The sequence below is a fragment of the Eublepharis macularius genome, chromosome 13 (assembly GCF_028583425.1).
Source record: "Eublepharis macularius isolate TG4126 chromosome 13, MPM_Emac_v1.0, whole genome shotgun sequence".
Classification (NCBI taxonomy): Eukaryota; Metazoa; Chordata; class Lepidosauria; order Squamata; family Eublepharidae; genus Eublepharis; species Eublepharis macularius.
The window spans coordinates 36356570-36378338 of record NC_072802.1 but is presented as its reverse complement, the minus strand read 5'-3'; the positions used below and the strand labels follow the sequence as shown (position 1 = coordinate 36378338).

The following is a 21769-nucleotide window of genomic DNA, read 5'->3' as shown; positions in this document are numbered from 1 at the left end:
AACAATTACGAGGTGAATAAATAAGAGGAAGTGAAACCAAATCTTTGCCTTGGAAACGATAAGCTTTAAAAAAAATAATGGAAATGGGGGGGGGGAATCAAAGTAGCTTTTTCATTGCCCTATTTAAAACTATCTACTGACAAGAAAGGGGTGTATTGTGGTGATATGCACTGTGGATTGTATTATGCACCTTCTTAGATTCTCCTGCAATATGTACCAAGCCTGTCGTAACGGCCATCTTGTTTCTGTGCAGTATTTCAACCTTGCAGTTTTGTGAAGGAACTTTATGCCAAGTAAACTCGCAGGAGACTGAGTGACAGATCAGACTGTTGTCCCACATTCCCTCTCTACTAAATCACAGTTTTCTATGGATGGAAGGTAGCTATTGTGAAGCTGTCAAACGGAGGGAAGTTAAATGGGTTGAAGTGAAGGCTCGTGTTAACAATAGCAGCTATCTCTGTCAAATGAGCGCTCCAGTGACAGTTACAAGGCAATTCAGCCCTGATGGGTGGTCGATTAAAAACAACAAAAAGCAAGAGAAATCAAGGGTGGGGGAAGGCCCCTATTTATGATAGCTAGAAGGGGGGGGGACCACATTCTCTCTTGGAAACCAATGTGGTTTGAGGAACTTTGTAAAAAGAGCAATCAGATTTGGCCCACTCAGTAGGACATGATTTATTTAGTTCTGGCAGTGATTTTATTTATCTGCATTTGGTGCAAAACAGTACAGCATAACAAAACGGGCACAGTGTTCAAGGAACATGGAGATATCAGTAACAGTAGTACTAATAGCCCCCCTTCTCCAAAAAAATAATTTGTAAGAAAATTATTTAGCTTATGAATGGTTGAATTTGCTTTTATCTTAGGACTTGGTCACTGACTGGAAGTTATCCTCAGGAGCATAGCCCTTCTCCTGCTAATTTTGGAAGAGGTTTTAACCTCATCAGTAGCTGTGCTTGCTTGCCAGGCAATCTTGTGCTGAGTCTCTTAGTGAAGGGGGCAAGATACACTTCTGCAGGTTGACAGGTTTAGGAATATGGATGGGGTGCCATTGGCGCCTATGCCAATGGTGAGGAGCCTGGGCACGGTCCTGGGTGCTTCCCTGTCAATGGAGGCCCAGGTCACGGCAGTTGCCAGGTCTGCATTTTATTATTTTCAGCAAATCAGGCAGATTGTTCCTTACCTCTCAGCTAGCAACCTAGCAACAGTGATCCAAGCAACAGTCATCTCCAGATTGGACTACTGTAATTCGCTCTATGCAGGACTGCCCCAGAGGTTGATCTGGAAGTTAAAGCTGGTCCAGAATACAGTAGCATGTATCCTCACTGGGACTCCAGGTTAGGACACATATTAGACGTGTACTGTGCCTGCTGCACTGGCTCCCAGTTGAGTTCCAGGTCAAGTTTAAGGTACTGACTATGACATTCAAAACTCCTAAACAGACTGGGACCTACATACCTGAAGGACCAACTGTTGCGATATGTTTCCTGGAGAACTCTTCGTCCAGCCAGTCAACATCTTCTGGTGGTCCCTGGCCACAAGGACTTTGGCGTAGCTTCAACTAGGGCCAGTCCATTTTCAGCCCTGGCACTGGCCTGGTGAAACTCTCTCTCTGCCCAAAGGATCCCCTGCCATGACAGAGGACCTGGCAGTACTGTGCCTGCTAGGGGCAGAAGATCTCCCATCCCCGTTGAGAGTTGCCCACTGGCACTCCAGTGGCTGGTGGGAGAATTTTTTTTTAAAAAAAATCTGCAACTGAATCGACTTCAGAGGCCTGCATAAAGTCTTTGAAAAGTCATAGGAAACACTTTGCCATACTGAACCTGAGCCAAAAATGTGATTTTTAATTTTTTTTAAGTGTTATAATTTTGCGAGGTAAACTTTCTGCAAGAGCTAACTATTTTGTAGAACATGGTTACTTACACAGAAGGGACTGTGGATTTATTTCAGGGCCATAATTCTACATGCTGAGGGAAATTCTCTCAGATTCCAGGCTATGCAAGATTGGGTCTGTAGCCAAATACATCAACCATTTAAAAAAAAACTGCCAGAGGAAACACAAGCCTTGTACTGTTACTTAGGGGTAAAATGTGCATAGACTGACTGGAGCCCCTTATAAAACAATAGGATCAAATTTTTCAATCAGGTTATCAAGTAATATTACATTCACAGAGCCTGCCAAGGAAAACGAGTATCCAAATCAAGGACAAATCCTAGATGGTGAACAAATATGTTTTCATTTATCTTCTAGGAGAGCTTTTTTTTTAATGTAACACGTGAAAGGATATGACCGTACTTTATATGAAATTATTCCTAATTCTCTAGTTAACTGTGCCATGAACTCTGCCGATATCTTGCATGTCAGCCTCACAGCTGCATTCTAAGTTGGCATTACACAGGTTCCAGAAGGGAACCACATAAAGTAATTTCTTTCACAAGTCTTTTAAAATCACAATTCTTATTTTGAACATGCTCTATGGGGAAAAAAATACCCCTCTATAGGGTTGTTTTAGGATTTAGCTGTACTGTACATTATGACTTGGATCTTAAATTGCCTTTCCTCTTGCAATAGGGCACCTCTGCTTGTGGAACAAAGAAGGCAATTTTTGCTGATTCTCCTGTCTCACTACAGCCTCTCATTTTGAATCCCATTTTGACTCCCATCACATTCTTGAGAGTCCACTGACCCACTAGGGAATGATTTCAGGAGGCTTACGTGATTGCAGCTGGAGAGGGGAGGCAGGACATGTACCATTTCTACAGTACAGCTTTGCGTACTCTTCATAATACTAATCTGTAGCCTGTTGTCACTGTGCATTGCCCTCTCCCTGGGACCAGCAGCCAGTGATGTGAGGCAGGAGGAGGGCTAGTAGTCACACTACGATAAGGTCACATGTCAGATAAGCATGTTGTGTTTGCCTAAGATGTTACAAGAAAGAGTAGGAACAGGGACGAGCAAATGTTCTCTATACTGGACATTGTTGTTGTTGTTGTTGTTATCTTACCATTTAGAGTCAGTGGTTTTGATTCTGTGAATTTTGCTGGTGATTTTATAGATTGTTTGTATGGTATAAGCATGTTCAGTAGTTTCAAGTATAGTTTATATGGTATTTATATGCAATATATGTAATTTATACATTGTATATATTGTATAATTTGATGCACAAACAACATAGAAAAATGAGTCCATTTTACAGGAAAACTTTGCTGTACGGAAACAATTTTTTCATCAAAATAGCTGGAAAATTCAAACCTCTTCTTCCAGATCTCTTTCTTGTCACAAGGTCTAAACTGTTTCTTACAAATGTTGCCCTTTAAATCTCATTCAGTTGAGTCTTGCTATCTTTGACTTGCTGAAAATCGTCCCTCTTTCTGCTGGTGAAAATCAACCTTTGGATAAAATCCGATAAAAATTATATATAAAAATATACAATATGCATATGCAATACAAGTGAATGTATAAACCCATCATCCTTCCTCCATTTGATCACTTATTTTTTTTTATAAATGGCTGGTTGCAGGGCTTTTTTTCAGCAGGAACACGGTGGAATGGAGTTCCGGAACCTCTTGGAAATGGTCACATGGCTGGTGGCCCCGCCCCCTGATCTCCAGACAGAGGGGAGTTGAGATTGACCTCCGTTCTGCTGCCCGGCGCGGAGGGCAATCTAAACTCCCCTCTGTCTGGAGATCAGGGGGCGGGGCCACCAGCCATGTGACCATGTTCTCCGAGGGCAACCCACTGAGTTCCACCACCTCTTTTCCCAGAAAAAAAGCCCTGTCTGGTTATATTGGGCTTGCTGCGTGACAGTGTAATTCCAACTGTGATCTTACAAGATCTCATGTGGCTTTTTATAAAGAGTATATGTGCAGGTGCACACATTCTTTCTCCAGTTTGTAGGTTTTTTATTTTAAATAAACTCTCATTTTCTCTCCCACTTTTTGGATTTTTCTGGAGACCTCCCCACTGTCTGGCATCAACCCCATTCTACAGATGATTTGATCCACGCTCTAAATCCAGGTTCAGAATTAGAGATCTAAAAATGAAAACGGGAACGTTTTCCTCATCTATTCTTTCTAAAAGATGGTCAGATGATTGCAGGAACTTTAATAGAATTATTGATTTGTCACTTTCCTGTTTCATGATATGTATTCTTAGCAAATGCAGAAGACTTTTGCCATGTTTCGTTCTTGGACCATAACCAAAACCTCAGAAAACTCTTGTTACTTCTTTGCTGAGCCCATCAGTGTGCCCTCACTCTACTCTGGGAAACAAACAAATTGTAATGCCATTCCACTTTATCAGCTACAGTAGCTTTCTTGACAGCTTCAGGATGGGATGTTCTGTGTCACTCTTCTGAAGTGCCGCTTAGCTGGAAGATTTTATTTTGAGGTTAAATTAATTCATAGTGAGGTTGATGCCCGGTGAAAAAATTAAGATGTCTGGGAGCAGTCAAGGGGTTTTATTACATCAAGGCAATCCAATTACATCAGTCCTTTCTCTTGAAGCCACGTTGTCTCTTCCAAGGATCAGGGTTAGCAGAACTAAGTTTCTTAAGCCATACAGAGAGTTGGATTGATGCACAAACTAAGTAAACTATGGTTTAAAGCCTCAGATTATGAGAAAGCTCTAAATACAAAATACAAAATTAAAATGATTGAATTACCACTGTTTTGATAATGTTACGAGGAGCGGTTTCTTAAGATCGTTTAAGACATCAGCTTTATCTCAATCTGGCCCTGGAATATAAATAGTTACTAAGAAAAAATGGAGGAGGAAAAAGAGGGTGTGGTCAGGCTGGAGGTCATGCGCTGGTAGAGGGGTCTAGTGAGTGAAGATTGAAGACCTAGAAATTGATTTTCCACTAAAAGAAGGAATGCCCTTACTTGGATAGCCCTGGCAAGCCCCATCTTGCTAGATCTTAAGCATGGTTCAGCCCTGGTTAGTAATTGGATGGGAGGCCTCCAAAGAAGACTGGGGTTGCAGAGGCAGGCAATGGCAAACCACCTCTGTTCAGCTCTTGCCTTGAAAACTCCAGTGGTGGTTGCCATAATTCAGCTATGACTTGACAGCACTCTCTACCACTATAAGAAGGAATAATTATAGAAGAAAATTCTGTGTTTATCTTTAATTTGTAAAGATCTGTGAAGGGCACCGGCAAGACACTGCCACATCAGATAAGCTAAACTGTTTCAAAGCTCTCTTTCTGGGTCTAGAGCCTGTCAAAACCCAAGCAAAGTCCCTGTTACCTGAGCTCTTTCAGTTTATTTTAGGATGTATTTTTCAGTTCCAGAATCCTCTACCCCCAGCTGTGGAGGAGGCAGTTATTAATTCCCTATGCTTAACAATGTTATAAAATAAAACTAAAAGCAACATACGGTGATATTTTATAGACTGGCACCATTCCAATGTATGTGGTCTCTCTTTTCTTATAATAGACCAAGTTTTATCCAGCCTCCAGGCAAAACATGATGCGTGCCCCCCCCGCCCAATTTTATTAAACTGTTTGCATCAATAAAATGCCCCATGGTAAAATTGAGAATTTTTTAATGCCATTAATCTTACCTCACAGCTTTCCCACACAGATAGTTTTCTTCTGTCCCTCGTTTTTTATCTTTATGACACTGTGTACTGTGAGTTAAGCTGTCTGAAAAGGCAGGTTTCAGCTGTCTAGTGAAGCAGTTACAAAGGAAGCGTGTAAGTAATGTTTCAAGCCTTATTTTTTCTTTGTGTCAAACTGATAAAAACTTCAAAGCTGCAATCCTAAATTTGGAAGTAAGTCCTATTGAAATTAACATAAACATAAATTAGAATCCCAACAGCCAGACAAACCCAATGGTGTTTGGATTTGGGGATCCCAGCTGCCATATGGCAAATCATTGTAAAATATTGGAACTTTCAAAATGGAGATTGAGCAAGATACTCCAATGCTCTATCACAAAAGACCAACATTTTACAAAGGAAGCTAATGTCCTTGAATGTGCCACAAATAGCGCCTCAGTTCCGAGCAACTGTTAATTTACAGTGCAATCCTAAACAGAGTTACTTCAGTCTATGCGACTGTTAACTTTGTTGCAACTGCCAAGACAACCCCTTATGTATTAGATTGGCTTTGTAAATGGAGTTAGCTGGATATGAGTCTTTACATTAAATATATTTTTGCCATGGATGTCCCCCAAAAGAAAAATTACACATTGACACCATAGGATTTTGCAAGGGGAATTCTGGGAAGTTGTTGGAGAATTTTTATGGGAAGATGCCACTAAAGTTTCCTTAAAATGTGGATTCGAGAGAACCTATAGGAAGTCAGGTTGTGACAGCACCTGACACCTTGAAGACAATGGATTGGATATAGTATGGATCACTGAAACAAACATTTTTAAGAATGTTTTAGATATCTTGCCATGGAAAATTTTCCAGCCCAAATATGTAAATATATGCCATTTATAGTTGCCATTTATAGTTGTAATGAAAATCAATTGCCTGTTAGATGGGCTCAATGTAGGATATGAAACATGGACAAAACCGAGTGCTTGTACTGTATCCAGGCTTGTACATGCTGTATTTGCCTTCTTTTGCTAATATTATTTAAATTTAGCTAACATTATTTAAATTATTCATTTAAATTTGAATTGGGGAATTTTCCAATTCAAATTTTTCGAGAAGCCCTTATCATGGGTTGGACCTGATAATTCCTTTCCAGCAAGTTGGATCCAAAGACTCCCTTCTAGACATGGGCACGATCCAAAAAAAAATACCGATCAGCTGTTCGTGGATCTGCTCTGGTGACGACCCCAGATCACCGATTCACTCCGATCAAGTCCCGTTTCCGATCTGGGATTGGAGGGGCGCCCCCCACCACACACACACACTTAGAGCAGATGGGGGGGGGAGTTTTTAACCCGGCGATGAGCCGTCTCCCCTCAGGTAGGGGACATTTTCTCACACACACACACACAAACACACACACACTTAGAACAGGGGGGGGTAGTTTTTAACCCGGCGACAAACCACCTCCCCTCAGGGAGGGGACATTCTCTCTCTCTCTCTCTCTCTCTCTCTCTCTCTCTCTCTCTCTCTCTCTCTCTCTCTCTCACACACACACACACACACACACTTAAAGCAGGGGGGGGAGTTTTTAACCTGTCCCTGCCTCTCCAAATAGAGAGAGAGACACCCTGTCAACAAGTTTCAGCCAGCTTTTTTAAAAAAGCAGGGATAGAATCCTCCATCCCACGCGATTTTAAAAGCAAGCAGCCAGTCTTCCAAAAGCATATTTTAAACAGGAAGAAAGTAAAACCAGGATCCACACGGATCCTCGCGGATCCTATGGCTTTTTAAATAGGAAAAACACAAATGAAACATCAAATCACATACCAACTTCTTGCAAAAAGCAGGCACTGGGCTGAGAAGCCAGGAGGAGAGAGATATCTCTTTTCAGTTAACTCTTTCAACGCACTGAACAAACTCAGTCAGGAGAGGAGCGCAAAACAGCTTGATAGCTGCTCTCAAAGCAAGGGGTGTTTGAAAAAGTTAACACTGAGAAGAGATCTCTTCTTAACTCTTTCAATGCACTGAATGAAGCGCAAAACAGCTTCTGCTGATAGCCACACTCAAAGTTTTCTCTCTCTCTTAACCCATTCCTCTCCCAATCACTTTGCTTATATTTTTCTCAGGAAGCCACCTTTTCACTCACTTTTCCTCGCTAGGGGAAATATTATCAAGTTTCAAACAGAGCTCAGGCATTCCCCTGCCTCCGTTGCCAGGGGAATAGATTGTTGGCGCCTGAATATCTAGCCTCCCGGTCCTATCATGATCGCCCCGGTCCAGCCCCCTCTTGACTGCTGGATCGTTTGCCGTGGAAGACAACGATCCACCAGGTCACGATTGGGAGATTGCCATTATCGTGGGGGGTTTTTGATCGTAATGGAGATCGTGCCCATCTCTACTCCCTTCTACTACAGCTTTCTCCACTGGAGAAAGTCTTAGGGGAGAGGAGCTATTGGACATAACGTGGCAGAAGGAAGTCGTTGAATCTAACCTTGTATAATAGATGTTATTGTGAATTATGTGTTTGAGTTATGCAACATGAAGAAAGAGCTCCCTTTTTACATTTTGGTATAGTCTTGCCAGAATTCCCAGAATGAATTATCTGCACAGCTAGATCACAGGCTGTCTCCTGAGATGGATCTCAGGTGCCTGTTTTTCTAAGTATGTAAGTTGCAGTGGATGTGCCAGATTTGGTGAATGGTGGCATTCACATGTGGATGCTAATGATCCTGAATGAATGTGAGTACCTGAAAACAGATACACATTTCTTCTGCATACACCACTGGCATTTAATTAACAATGAGCATTCACTGGTATTCTCTCACTTTCAGATATCCACAACATTTTTTAGATTGTCAGTATACACCACTGGCATTTAATTAACAATGAACATTCACTGGTATTCTCTCACTTTCAGATATCCACAACATTTTTTAGATTGTCAGTATTCAACATGTGAATCCCATCTAGGGTTGCCAGGTCACAGGCAAGAGGGGGGGATTCAGCACCCACCATTCTTGTGGTCTTTGTGTACATACTTGACACCTGCTTGCTCCTGGGATGGTGCAATGACATAACTTCTGGAAAGTGACGTCATCGTACAGGGCCTGGGAGCACTCTTGCACTTTGCAGCAGGCCCAAATTGTGTTTCCAGGGCGGCACAATGATGTCACTCCTGGGAGTGATGCCGTCGCTCCACCCCAGGAGTGTGCCCAGGAGGTTTGTTCCTCTGCCTCCCCCCCCCCCCACCAGCCAGGTGACTGGTGGCAGGTGCTGGAGGGTGGGAGCAAGGGATCCACCCCCACACTGGGGGACCTGGCAGCCCTAATTCCATCCCACTGACATCCACTCCATGTCGGGCATTTACTGTAACATAGGAGTGCAATTGCGAGTCATTCCAGAAGTTCTGTAGTCAGTGAAACTGACCTTTTTTTTTTCTTTACTGTAATAGAAATCAAAGAATGGCACCTCAGTAAAGCAGTAGTTCCCACTTGCTTAGTAACTACTATATTTGAGTTGCTTAGAAGAGCTTTTTTTTGCACATGGAGATTAATGGCTATCTAGATAAAGACGTTCTCTTGCTAAAAGAATTCATTTTGCTTAATCCTTTTGAAATTAGGAGATGATAGGGAGAGATGAGTAATGAAGTGCACTCTCTGATTGTGAGTTACCTAATAGATAACCACAGGGGTTACTTTCCTCTCACCAGCTGTAATTACACTAATTACTGATATGGTGCTAAGGCAGATTGAGTGTGACAACACAAAATGGAGTGTTTCTTAGCAACACAAGACCCCTTCCCCATTACTTTGAAGAAAAAAAGTTTAAAAAAGAGTAGATTTAGTTTCCTTGGGCAGGGAGGTTTCTGCCCATTCACATCGATGTGGAGTGTGTATGGGGGGGGGGGGGCGCGCTCTTTTGGAAACTTTATTGGAGCAGCTTTGCTTAAATTCCGTCATACTGAAAGGTCTTACTCTACAACTTTTGATCCGTGCGCACAGCCTTTCTCTCATGAATGCTGCTACTTAAATGTGAAAAGGTTTACTCCTAAGATCAGAGTTTAGCTATATCAGCGTGCATCAGTGGATACATGGTCTATCTATTCTTTCTCACATTTTTGATCCAGCCTTTTCTCCAAGGTGCTGAGCATATCACACACACTTCTCCCCCTCTTCCATTTTATCTCCCAGCCACCCTGTAAGGCAGTGACTGACTCCTGTCAGCCAAAGAGTTTCATCACTGACTTTCTCTCTACTCGAGACATCTGACACATAAAGAACATGTATCGGGAGATACAATGTTAGCTGGGAAGAGTAGTTTAAAAAGGCAGAGCCGCGAAGACTTTGCTGTACACTGGAGCTGTGTGAAGGGACAGTGAAATGCCAGAAGGGAAACTTCAGCCCATTATAACCTCTCTAGGTCCAAACCCAGCTCTGGAAGGCAGCTCCAGCCCATTTCCATTCCTTACTGCCCTCTGGTTGTGATCCCACAGAGTTTTAGATTGGAGAGGTGAAATTGACAGAGCCTTCAGGAGGTGAAGATGAAATTAACAAACCCTCTGAGGAGCGATCTCCGGGGCTGTGTCTTTTTAAACTACGCTTCTGGCTAACATTGCATCTCCCTACACTTGACAAACACGCGCCAAGGCATTTCTTGTAGAGAGACTCTGAGTGGAGGTTAGAACCAAGGATTCCCTGGCACCATTAGTTGGAGTTCTATTGCCAGGCCCTGTTAATCTCTTCCACTGTTGTTTGCTTCAGTTTACAATTCATATATATATTTTTTAAAATGTAATGATTGAAGTAATGTTTCATTAGGTTGAATATGTGAACTATATTGTTTCTGTAGAAATACTTGTTTTTAATTAAGTATACATAGTACTAATAACATTCTTCATCTTCTGTATGGTATTAGCATATTAAAAAATTCTGCATCTGCCTTCTTTCCAACAAGGTAGGACTCGGTTTATCCCCATTTTGCATGTGGAAAACTGAGCGTTGAAGGCAGCAGCTTGGCCCCACCACATATTTTAGTTCCACATTAGATGTCTCCCCCACCCTAAAATTAGGTGATGCGAATGGTCACAGCTGACCCATCCAATCAGTTTATGCAGGATCTGAGCCAGCAAGAGGAATTTTATGGGCAGCCTGTTGTGTCTGGATGAAGGGATCCTAACTGGAGGCACACACAAATTAATGCATGACTTCTGCACATCAAATCCTGCTTCTACTCACAGATTAGTCTTGGAAGACCAAATTGAAGTGTTTCATCCACCATATCATTCTGTCCTACAAGCAGTAAGATAACTAAAACTGGGGTTGTGGTGCAAGGGGGGGGGGGCGGAGAACAAAAGCAAAACTAGCAGAAAGGCATGATTAATCAAATGCAGTTGTGTATGTATATAATTTCTGAACAAGTGATCATGAATAACAGGCTAAATGATGCTTGTAAATGCCTTTTTTATTCTCCTGAGATTTTTTATTTAAGAAAAAGGATAACTCTTGGAAAAATCTCAGAAGGGAACGTTTTAAAAATGACTTGCACATTTTGTCCAATGAGCAACTATCAAATTTCAAGATTTATAGAGGGAATGTTTTAAAACAAATGTTCCTCTTTCTCCATGGGATTGCTCTACCATTTGTTTCAAGTTCCCTGGACTCTCCTACCCACCCACCCCCACTATAAAATCCCTTAAGGAAATCAATGGCTAGAAGGTTTCATACATAAAACACATACATACATACAACTCCATCTGATAAATGGTTTAAAAATACAGCTTCACTGTGTTGGACATTTTTGCGAAACATCTGAGTTCCATTATCCCTTTGCTTGATAACTCAAATTACCACTCTGACCAACCAATGTTACATAATGCAGAAAAATACATTTGAAATGTGTTCTGTAATAATAATATTTGCATCCCAGTCTTTCGCCAAGGAGCTCAGTGTGAGGCTGCATTTTATCCCCGTGGAAATGGAGACAGTCAATGGATTGCACAAACATTTGAACCCCAGTCTCTCCAGCCTAAGCACTGTACCTGATCTGGGAGAACTGGATTTAGTCTTCTCCTTTTCCTATGGACATATAGCAAGTTCTTCAAATCCTCACTGTAAAATGAGAACAATGGTGATTTAGTTTACATTTTCATAAAAATGCTGTGCAAATTATATAAGTAGCAAAAGAATTCCAAACACCATCTATTCATTGAAAATGAACAGGGCAAGTATTTTCTGTCTGTAAGGGATTGGAGAGAAAGAACTAGGGCTGCCAGTCCGCCGGTTGGGGCGGGGGATCTTTCACTCCCAGCCTCTGCTCCCCACCACCACTCACCTTGCAATTGGGAGGAAGAGCCTGAGGAATGAGCCCAGGAGGCAAAAAACCTCCACCAGGAGCAAGGATATCATTTCCTCATGTGACATTATTGTACCCGGCGGCAGGCATGCTCCTGCATTTCACAGAGGCCCAAATTAGCTCCTGTGAAGCACAGGACTATACCCACCACCAGGCATGATAATGTCACTTTCAGAAGATACATTTTGTGTGTGAGAGAAGATCCTCAAGGTAAGTGCCAGGTCTGCCCCCTCTTCAGCTGGGAGGGTAAGGGGACCTGGCAACCTTAGAAAGAACACACATATAAAAACCAAAAGTCTTGAGTGGATTAGGGACAAATTCTAAGGAGGGAGTTTGTTTCCGCCGTTACCTTTTTTCTGGCCTACGCCCTATGACCCTTGCCTCCGGCTTGCTCCCTTCCTTGGCTCAGCACTTCAGTCCTTTATCAGAACTCATCCCCACCAATCAGCTCTGAGCTTTCTGTCTCTTTGGTATACACTGAGTGTGGCAGCCCAGAGAGTAACATGGAATATTTTAGGAACTGGCTGTTACAGACTAGCTAAGTGCCCCATCCCTGTGAAGGGCAGGAAGGTGGGGTTCAAGGAATATGCTATCAGTTATCAATGTCATTGCTCTAATAATGAGATCAAACCTCTTCTCTGGCACACTTATTTCCCTGAAGTGTCTTGTGTGTTAGCTGTGAATGAAAAGGCAAAACAAGTACATGTATATGCAATAATAATGTTGACGAGATCAGAATAGGAAATAAAGTGAATCTGTAACATCCTTAGAGCTCTCTGAGGGAGCTTTCTGAGGCAGTCCATCCTGTTTTTTATTCATCTTCCTAGCCTGCAACCAATGTTATTTTACTATATTCAATAGATTGCCTTTGATTAAGATATGAGATTATTACTAGATAACATTGTCTGGTGGTTCAAAAATGTGTTGCATAGGTTAGCGATGGTTTGGTATCATGGAGCTCATATAACTGTTTATGAATCTTTTTCGTAAGAGCGAGCATGATGCCACGGATAGGGTGCCAGTCTATTATTGGGGAGACCCAGGTGCAAATCCTTGCTCTGTGCAAAGCTTGCCTGGTAACTAGACACGAGCACAAATCGGAATACAAAGCAAATTTCATCACGAAATGGGCCGTTTTGTGTGTCGCAAAATCATGTTTTGTGGGGCCGCGGTTATCACAAAATTATCACAAAATTCATGACTTTTTGGCCTGTTTCATTAGCTTCATGAAAAATTCGTAATTTTTCACCCAACAATTTCATAGAGATGTTGAAAAGCAGAAGGGAAAAGATGGAGCCTTGTAGGACACAACAAACTAAAAACCAAGATACAGAGCAAGAGTCCTCCAGCACTACCTTTTGAAACCAAGGCGTTTTTCTCAGGCTCTTTATGGAATGCTGGCTCTTCTTGGGAGAACGTCAGAAGAGAGAACATTATTAGTACCAGCACCTTTTTTTAAAGGAAAAAAAAGCACTGCTAAACCCTACCCTGCACCACAAAGTGGTATATCCCAGTTCCAACCCAGAAAGGTAGTCCAGAAGTATACCATGATCAATAATAACTAAAGCCAGTGAGAGAATCTACATCTCCCTGGCACAGATCATCCATCCAGGCAACCAAGGCTGTTTCAGACCACAACCAGGCCTGAAACCAAGTTGGAAAGGAATCAAACAATCTATTTCATCCAGGAAAGTTTCAAGTTGTTCAGCCATCACCTGTTCAGTCACCTTGTTCAAGAATGGAACATTTGAAATTAGTGAATAAAAGTCACATAAAGTGCAAAAATGCTGTAAAAGAATAAGGGACAGGGCTCGCCCTGGTCCCCGGGAAGGGGATCCCCTTACGGGATCTTGGGAGTGAGGACGGAGGTACATGCCCAGCTCGGGGGCTGTCAGGGCGGACTCACTCCCAGGTGGCAGGGGGGGGTCATACAGGGGTGTACACCCAGATGATCTCCCCGCTGAATGCCACTCCTGGAGGCTCCCCCTCAGCACGGGCCTGAGGGGGGAGGGGTCATCGGCTGGCAGGCGGGTCAGCCGATGTTTTGTGGGATCCGATCCTCATGACTGCCAATGCTCCTGTTTGCTTTATGTTTGCTGTTCTTGTCAATAAAATTTGGCCAGTTTCCTCCACGCGCTCGTCTGGGGTATTTCTTCCCGCGCCGCTACCCTCCTCGAAAACCTTAGCAATAGGCCGCAAACAAGGGTATATTTAGATATCACTCATTCTCTGCAACTGTGCTTCACTACATCCGGACCTCTGCGTGAGGCTTTGAGCGTGATCAAATTCCAGTTACTTGCGAAGGAGAACTAAGAGAAATCTGAGCTGATCCATACCTCCAGAATGTAAAGACTAGATGTTATTCTGCTTACGGTAGCTAGCCTTCAGGTGGTGGCTGGAGATCTCCTAGAACTAATACTGATCTCCAGATGACAGAGAACAGTTCCCGTGGGAAAAATGGCTGCTTTGGAAGGTGGACTGTATGGCATTATACCCTGCTGAAGTCCTTCTCCAGGCTTTACCCCCCCCCCCCATTTCTAGGAATTTCCTAGACCGAAATTGGCAACCCTAATTCCACTTCAGACCATATCATTAATAAAGAAATCTTACGAGTTGTGCAACTCCACATTAATTTTTTTGTAAGCACAGTTTCCTCACTACATTCCAATGTGACTAAACTTGCTATCCCCCTTTCCCCACCTGCCACCCCCCCCCCAGTCCATTCACTTGGCCAGCACGGGAGGGAATCATGGGGTGAGGGGAAGCTTGTTCATGCACTCCCTCCTCCTCAGTTGAGCTAATTTCCCAATGGATGAAGGAAGGAACCATGCCGTGTGTGCGCTGAAAGTGAAACCTGCCTCCAAAGGGGTGGTTTTCACTCAGCACGGACTAGGATTCTCAGGGCTTTTTTTCTGGGAAAAGAGGTGGTGGAACTCAGTGGGTTGCCAGCACAGGGGGCAACTCTTGGCGGGAGGTGGTGCCCCTGATACCACATGTGTGCGCGCAAAGTGCACACATGCTCCCAGGGCCAATGACGTTACTTTGGGTCAGCTGGAACAAGGGGGGAGTTTTTAAAAGTTTAAATCACCCTCGGCGAAAATGGTCACATTGCTGGTGGCCCCGCCCCCTGATCTCCAGACAGAGGGGTGTTTAGATTGCCCTCCGCACCACTCTAGCGGCACAGAGGAGCATGGAGGGCAATCTAAACTCCCCTCTGTCTGGAGATCAGGGGACAGGGCCACCAGCCATGTGACCATTTTCAAGAGGTTCCGAAACTCTTTTCCACCGCATTCCAGCTGAAAAAAAACCCTGGGGATTCCTCTGCCAAGAGGAGAGCTCAAGCGTGCTTGCATTATGCATACATGGGAGGTAAGTATCCTGCTGTCCTTCAGCCCAATGCACCCCTGCTTGGACCCTGGGATCCCTGGCAACCCTAAATGTGGCTGCCCTAAAAAACTGGATGCCATGGATGGAATACAGCCTTCCCACTCTTCCAGCATGTAATTACACGGCAAATCTGTGGATTTTGAAATATGTATGCACCACAGAAATATAAAACTACAAGTACAAATCCAAACTACAAATCCCACGATGCACAGTCTCTCACCAACAAAGGCATGTGTTACACCAAGTCAGAACTGCAATTCACTGGTCCCACATCATGAATTTTATAAACTGTGTGCTGTGCAATATATTAAGAGTAAAGGTAGAAACATTCGTATATAGACCCACCAAAATGCCCGTGTGGTTCCAAACATTTTATACCTCCTCTTCTCTCTAGAAGGATTTGACATAGACATAGAACAAAAATCTGCAAATTCTATCTAAGATTAATCTTGCTATGAATGAAAGAGGGAAGGTCACTCAGGCCCTTCCGCATCTAGGGTATTGGGCAAATGCTTCAATTTTCTGTACAGGCGTAGCTGATCTAGACGTAGCTTACTGAGTTTACTTCTAATAATTCCATCTGCCACCACAGCCCTATGGAAGGGTTCTGTGGTTGTTTAACCAATGAATTGGAGGGCTGGATGACACAGCAAACTCTTTATGTCGCATCAGTGGCTACAGAAGAAAAGAGAGAACGATACCCTTTGAATGTTAAGCCACAAGAAAGTCCCAGATCCATTTTTCCTCCTTTCTCTTATAAACATCACTGTTGAAGGAAAGATATAAACCCTGCACACTAAGTTTGTCAGAAACTAGCTCTGGTAATTCTCATTCTTGCTCATCATCTTTTATGTTCATGTGAATTTTTTTTTTAGTACTTAATAAACTTGTCCTTTGCTGACTGCAAAGCATTTTGTCCAGTTCTTAATCAGCTATTTTAGAGGCCTATGCTTAGTATAAGCCCCTATGTTTGGTTTACTCATCTCGCTTTGTTCTTTCCATTTGTCTGATCTCCAGTTTCCTTCATCCTCTCTGTTTATTTCTACCAGAGTGTGTCAAGTAGGGAGGTTGAACATGTAAGAGAATAAAATAGAGTGTGTTGAACAGGGAGAAGGAAAATCCTTTGGCCTCAATTAAAAACAAAAGAATTATCATTTTCTCCCTTAGATCTTTATATTTTTGAAAAAATAAACTCAGAGCATGTTGCTTAAAGCTTTCCCTTTTAGGTTTTGCATACTTTAAAGGGCTGTAAGTTTTAAAGGGAGGGTTTAGGAAGGATCCAGAGAATATTAGCCATCTGCCTGATTGTTGAGGTGCTATTTTTGTAACTGAATCTTAAAGGCACTTTTGCCCTTTGAGAAGAATGTAATGTACCACACTGATAAAAAGCAAGGGTAAATAGAGGTGCAGGCAATCTGTTGTCATGATCATCAGAGGCAACTAATGCCACAGTGGAAGTAAAGATGGCAGTTAGATAAACAAGTAGCCAAGTGCTCGTTTGTCACTGGCATCCAAACTGTTAAAGATTAATATTTGCTGAAGGCCTCTTGTTTTAGGAGAAAAAAAGATCTCTGATCTCAGCCACACATTTATGGGTTTACGCTTGACAGAAGCATCTGTCATTGATTAAGAGGTTAATGATCAGTACTTTCAGGTCTAGATTTTTTGTAACAGCTGAGCCACCAGACAACAGAGGTCAGTAAAAGACAGATGACTTACAAACCAGTTAACGCTCTTTCTTGCACTTCTCAAAAGTAAGAAGAGGGATTTAAAGTGAGGGTTTAGGACACCCATTTGGTTATATGTGTTTGTTGCGTATGTGTATATTTTGAAAATGAAGATAATAAAAAATGAATATAAAAGGGACAGCATTCAGAAACAAATGCACTTTTCATTCTATGCCTGGCCTTAAACATCGTCATACATAAATACAATAAGAAAAGAAAAATGGAAAAGAGAATAGATGGCATAGTTGTTGAGTTAGAGCTCATTAACAAATTTCACTCTCTTCTAAAATGTTATTAATGTTTTCTCAGTTGTTGACCCAGTTCGTGACAGTGGAAGGCAGAATGCTACAAAGATAGTGCAAGCTGAAAATGTGTCTGTGGGCAGCAGGTCTTGCTCAGGTCTGGAAGCCTGACCTGAAATCCTTTACAGGGGTCAGGAAGTATCAGCTGACCCACTCTGATGATTTGTGCAAGGACTTTTCCTTGGCTGGTTCTTATAGACTCTTTATCATTTTCCCCTGTGGCAAGCACTGGGTAGCGGTTCACAATCCCTGCCGTCAATCAGGTCACCCTAAATTCAGTTCCTGATGCCATTGTTCATTTTGTCTTTCTTTCCAGCTCTAGAGGAGTTAGCCGTGTTAGTCTGTAGTAGCAAAATCGAAAAGCATCCAGTAGCACCTTTAAGACTAACCAACTTTACTGTAGCATAAGCTTTCGAGAATCACAGTTCTCTTCGTCAGATGCTTGGAGGGTAAGCTTATGCTACAGTAAAGTTGATAAGTCTTAAAGGTGCTACTGGACTCTTTTCGATTTTTCCAGCTCTGCAACTAGAATACTAACTCCCAAGCCACATGTGACTTGGATACACTGTTTCTTCATATTCTTGTCCCACACTTCCCTAGCTAAGTCTGTGGAGAGGAATGGTGTGGCTTAAAAGAATGATGGTTGTTCCTTCACACATGTCCCCAGTCCCCAGAGGAGGGACAGCTAAAGCACAGGAAAGTGGTTTTCCTCTACAGACGTGTTACAATGGTGCTGGGAAAACAGACCACTGTAAAGAGGTTCCCTCATTGTCCCATACTGTTATTAAATGGCATTAATAATTGGATCTAATATGCAGAGTGCAGATGTAGAGTGCAGATAGCTGCACTCTACATCTTCTAGCAATAGCAGGAGTGGACATGCATAAGCACTGACTATTTGGATCACAAATCCATTAGGACTTTCCCCCCATCTGTCCTTGGCTGTAAGACAATTGGGTCACTTCTGATTGTGCAGTGTCAATTTTTGATATTTCTCAACCACATTGAAACTGGTTATTCTTTTGTGCTGCTTTCTCTACAGATATTCAACTTCTGATTTCCAAGGCATTTCAAGTATTTGATGAAATAGGCTGTACCTCAAGAAAGACTGTGCCAAAGTAGATTGGCATGGCATTCAGTTTGTCATAGGGTGTTAAAAATGGCATGTCCTCTGTAGGTATCCCGCTGTATGTTATTTCTTGGCTAGAAATTCAGACTTTTTAATGAGAATATGATTCACTGGTCTTCTTGGAGTATTAGTGCTAGCAAATTGTATGTCAGGGATAGGCTGTGATACACTGGTTGGAACACGGAATGACTCCAGAGCAGTCCCTGACATCTCTAGGCAAAGGACCACAGGTAGTAGGTACTGGGAGAAGCCCTTCTCTGTTTGAGACTTTGGAGGGTCAATGCCAGTCAGAACAGAAAATTCTGAGCTAAATGAAACAATCTTCCAGCTCAGTATGAGGCACCAAGAACAGCCAAAATATATCATCTGGAAGTGAAGCTTATGTGTGCCAGTTTCTCCCCCTCACACACATACGCATATTGTAAGAATTCAGAATTATCTTGGACAATCCTGAACTGATAGCTGTTAAGAGTCTGTGTTCAGGTGATTAAGTGCCTTTGACAGTTATTTGTGACATTCATCTTTGAATTGTTGCATTTATCAAGTGAGAGTTGTAGCCACATGGTCTGGTAGTATCGTCTCATACTTTAATATCCTGCATTTGACTTGGCAGTAAACATATGTAGTAACTGGATTCTCAGCAGGTCATCTCTCTCCACCCCCCAAATCCTACATATTCACTGTGATACAATATGGTTGTAAATCAATTAATTTTGTAAATCAGTACAGTATGTTCTGTGAAATTACTTCTTTATATGTCCCAGATCTGCTTTTAAATACAGGGAGAATTTAGCCATTGAATGGGGGGGGGCAAATTACCCCCGAAATGGATTCATTTCATGTAACTCTTTGTTCTCTCTCTTTTTAAAGAATGCTTGAAGATGATCTGAAACTCAGCAGTGATGAAGATGATAATGAACAGGTAACATACCATTGTTCGCTCTCAGCTGCCAGTTTTTAAAAGCTTCACAAATTTCTACTTCAGTTTATCCCACATCCCTAGAGGGTTACATAATGAAACCAATACAAATGCAATGCCTAAAAACATAACTCAGTTTTTAAAAATTATAAATTTAAGAAGTCAATTAAAAGGTCCAATAAAAATCCTTAGTACTCATAGTTAAAATTTTTAAAATGTAATCAGTCTAAAAAGGGCTTGCAAAAGAGATCTTGTGATGTCTTTCACAGCTCTTTTGGCATTCCATTGAGCCATTCCTACAACCCAGAAGGCATGGGATTTTGCCCAGGGGTTATGATCCTGATGGATGGGGGAGAGGGGGGGACCGCTGGAACAATCTGTTGGAAGCATCTAAGCTGGCATATGGAAGGAAAAGACCCTTCATGTATATGGTCACCAGGTTGTAAAGGGCTTGAAAGATAAGAACTGGCACCTTGAGCTGAGACTGGAAGCAAACTGGAAAATGATGAGGGTGTTTCAGAATTAGTATAATAAGTGTGTCCACTTAGCAGCTACCAGGAGGTTGGGCTCGGCAATCGTAAGAATACTTTCTGGGAAGTAAGCCTGTTGTATAAAGTTGGACTTACTTCTGAGTAGACCAGCTTAGGATTGTTTCCAAAGGCACTGTATACCAATTGAATCTTTTAGATTGTGTTCAAGGTCAACCCCGTGTACTCTGTAGTTTTTCTGATTTCTACAGCCACCCTTTCTGCCCATCCTGTACTTAGGATGACATTTCAGGTGTGAGACTAATCATTCAGATCTCTCTGGGCCTTTTCACACTGCTTACCTTCAGTTGCAATGAGCCGGAACATCGCGCAAAAAATGTGGAAGATCGCGTTTTCTCGTGTGAGATTTGCGTGATGTCGCGCAAATCTCGCTCGAGAAAACGCGATCTTCCGCATTTTTTGCGCAATGTTCCGGCTCATTGCGACTGAAGGTAAGCAGTGTGAAAATGTCCTCTTTGTTTGGAATGAATTATGATCCATCCTTTGTTTCAAGTGCCCAACTTTTACCCCCCTGAAGGTACTCTTGTTGATGCCACCCTGGCTAATTCCTGTGTTTCTTCTTTCTTTACATATTTCTGTGATCCTTACCAAAGGTAGTAGGTTGGTTGTCATTGCTGAGTAGTCCTTTTCTGGCTTCCTTTGAAACATTTCTCCACATTTTACTAAGCGAGTTGTTTCAGAAGTCTCTAAAGAAGAGGGAGAATAGGGGTACTGAGCTACAATATCGCAGGAACGCTTTCACCCATACCCCAGTCCTGGTGTGCCCAGTTCAATCAATTTTGGCCCTTCACTTGGGTGCAAACAAAGACAGAAAATGAGGGCCTCTCTCTGGAATCAATTTTCATTTACAGTTGAGGAGCTGGTATTGACACAATCCTTGCTGTTCCCAAAGATCTAACGATACAGACCTTGTGTTTCTCTTTCAGTACAAACGGCATAATCAGTATCAAATGGTTTTTTTTGAGCAAAGAAAATTCTATTGATGGCTTTATTAAAAGTGTTGTCAAATGGTTTGAAGTTTTCTGCCAATATGGTCCCATTTCTATGATTTGGGAAAAAAACAATGCAGGTTGGCCAGCCTACAAGGCACAAATTCTTAACAGCAGGTAAACATCTGCTTAATGTTTTATTAAGCGGCATCATTAAACTGAGCTTAAGCAGCTTGTGCATTTTAAAATGTTATGGTTCTCCGGCTGCATGGAATCCAGGGGAATGCATCATTTGCAATACAGAGACAACGTTCCCCTGGCCAAACCATACATGCAAAGATGACCTTGTGCATTAGCAAACGATGGCTTTGCTCTTTATGGATGACAATGGCCAGGATGCGTGCCTAATGAGCATCCAGTCACACAGACTGTTAGCAGCACTGGATGCGCATGCACATCTCCATCTGTATCAAAAGAAGCATCGAAATGATCCCGCCAGGCCCAAGTAAGCATTGTGATGCAGATATGCATCCAGAAGCACATCTCATCATCCATATATGAGCTCTCTTTCTGGATCAAAGGACAAGTGTTGGTCCTTGACAGCTGTATGGTATAGTTTGAAACCATGAAAGAAAGAAAAATCTGCTTGTGGGTCTTATTCACGTGTTATAAAGTCCACGTGGTAGACACATATACTGCCAACAGATGTGTGTGTGGAGTTTAACTCTGGGAACTCAACTCCCAGGTCACAAGGGCCCTATTTGTATTAGGACCATGGTGTGTGCAAAGATGGGGTTTAAGCTCCCCTTCCAGTGCTGTTTTGCTGACCTGAAATTACCCCAGGAACCATTGTTTTCCCCACTGGGCAAACTTTACAGCCATCAATACATGTAGTTTTCCCTGCAGAGCGAATACTGCCCTATGGGGTT

At 42.4% G+C, this 21769-nt stretch overlaps 1 protein-coding gene across 1 annotated transcript in view; it reads left to right on the top strand.

Moving 5' to 3' along the window:
- AFF2 (ALF transcription elongation factor 2) overlaps window positions 1-21769 on the top strand; it is a 361635-nt gene that overhangs the window by 211300 nt on the left and 128566 nt on the right. Inside the window, exon 8 of the mRNA XM_054995827.1 lies at window positions 19315-19366. Coding sequence (XP_054851802.1) covers window positions 19315-19366 — 52 coding nt within the window. The remainder of the gene's footprint in view (window positions 1-19314; window positions 19367-21769) is intronic.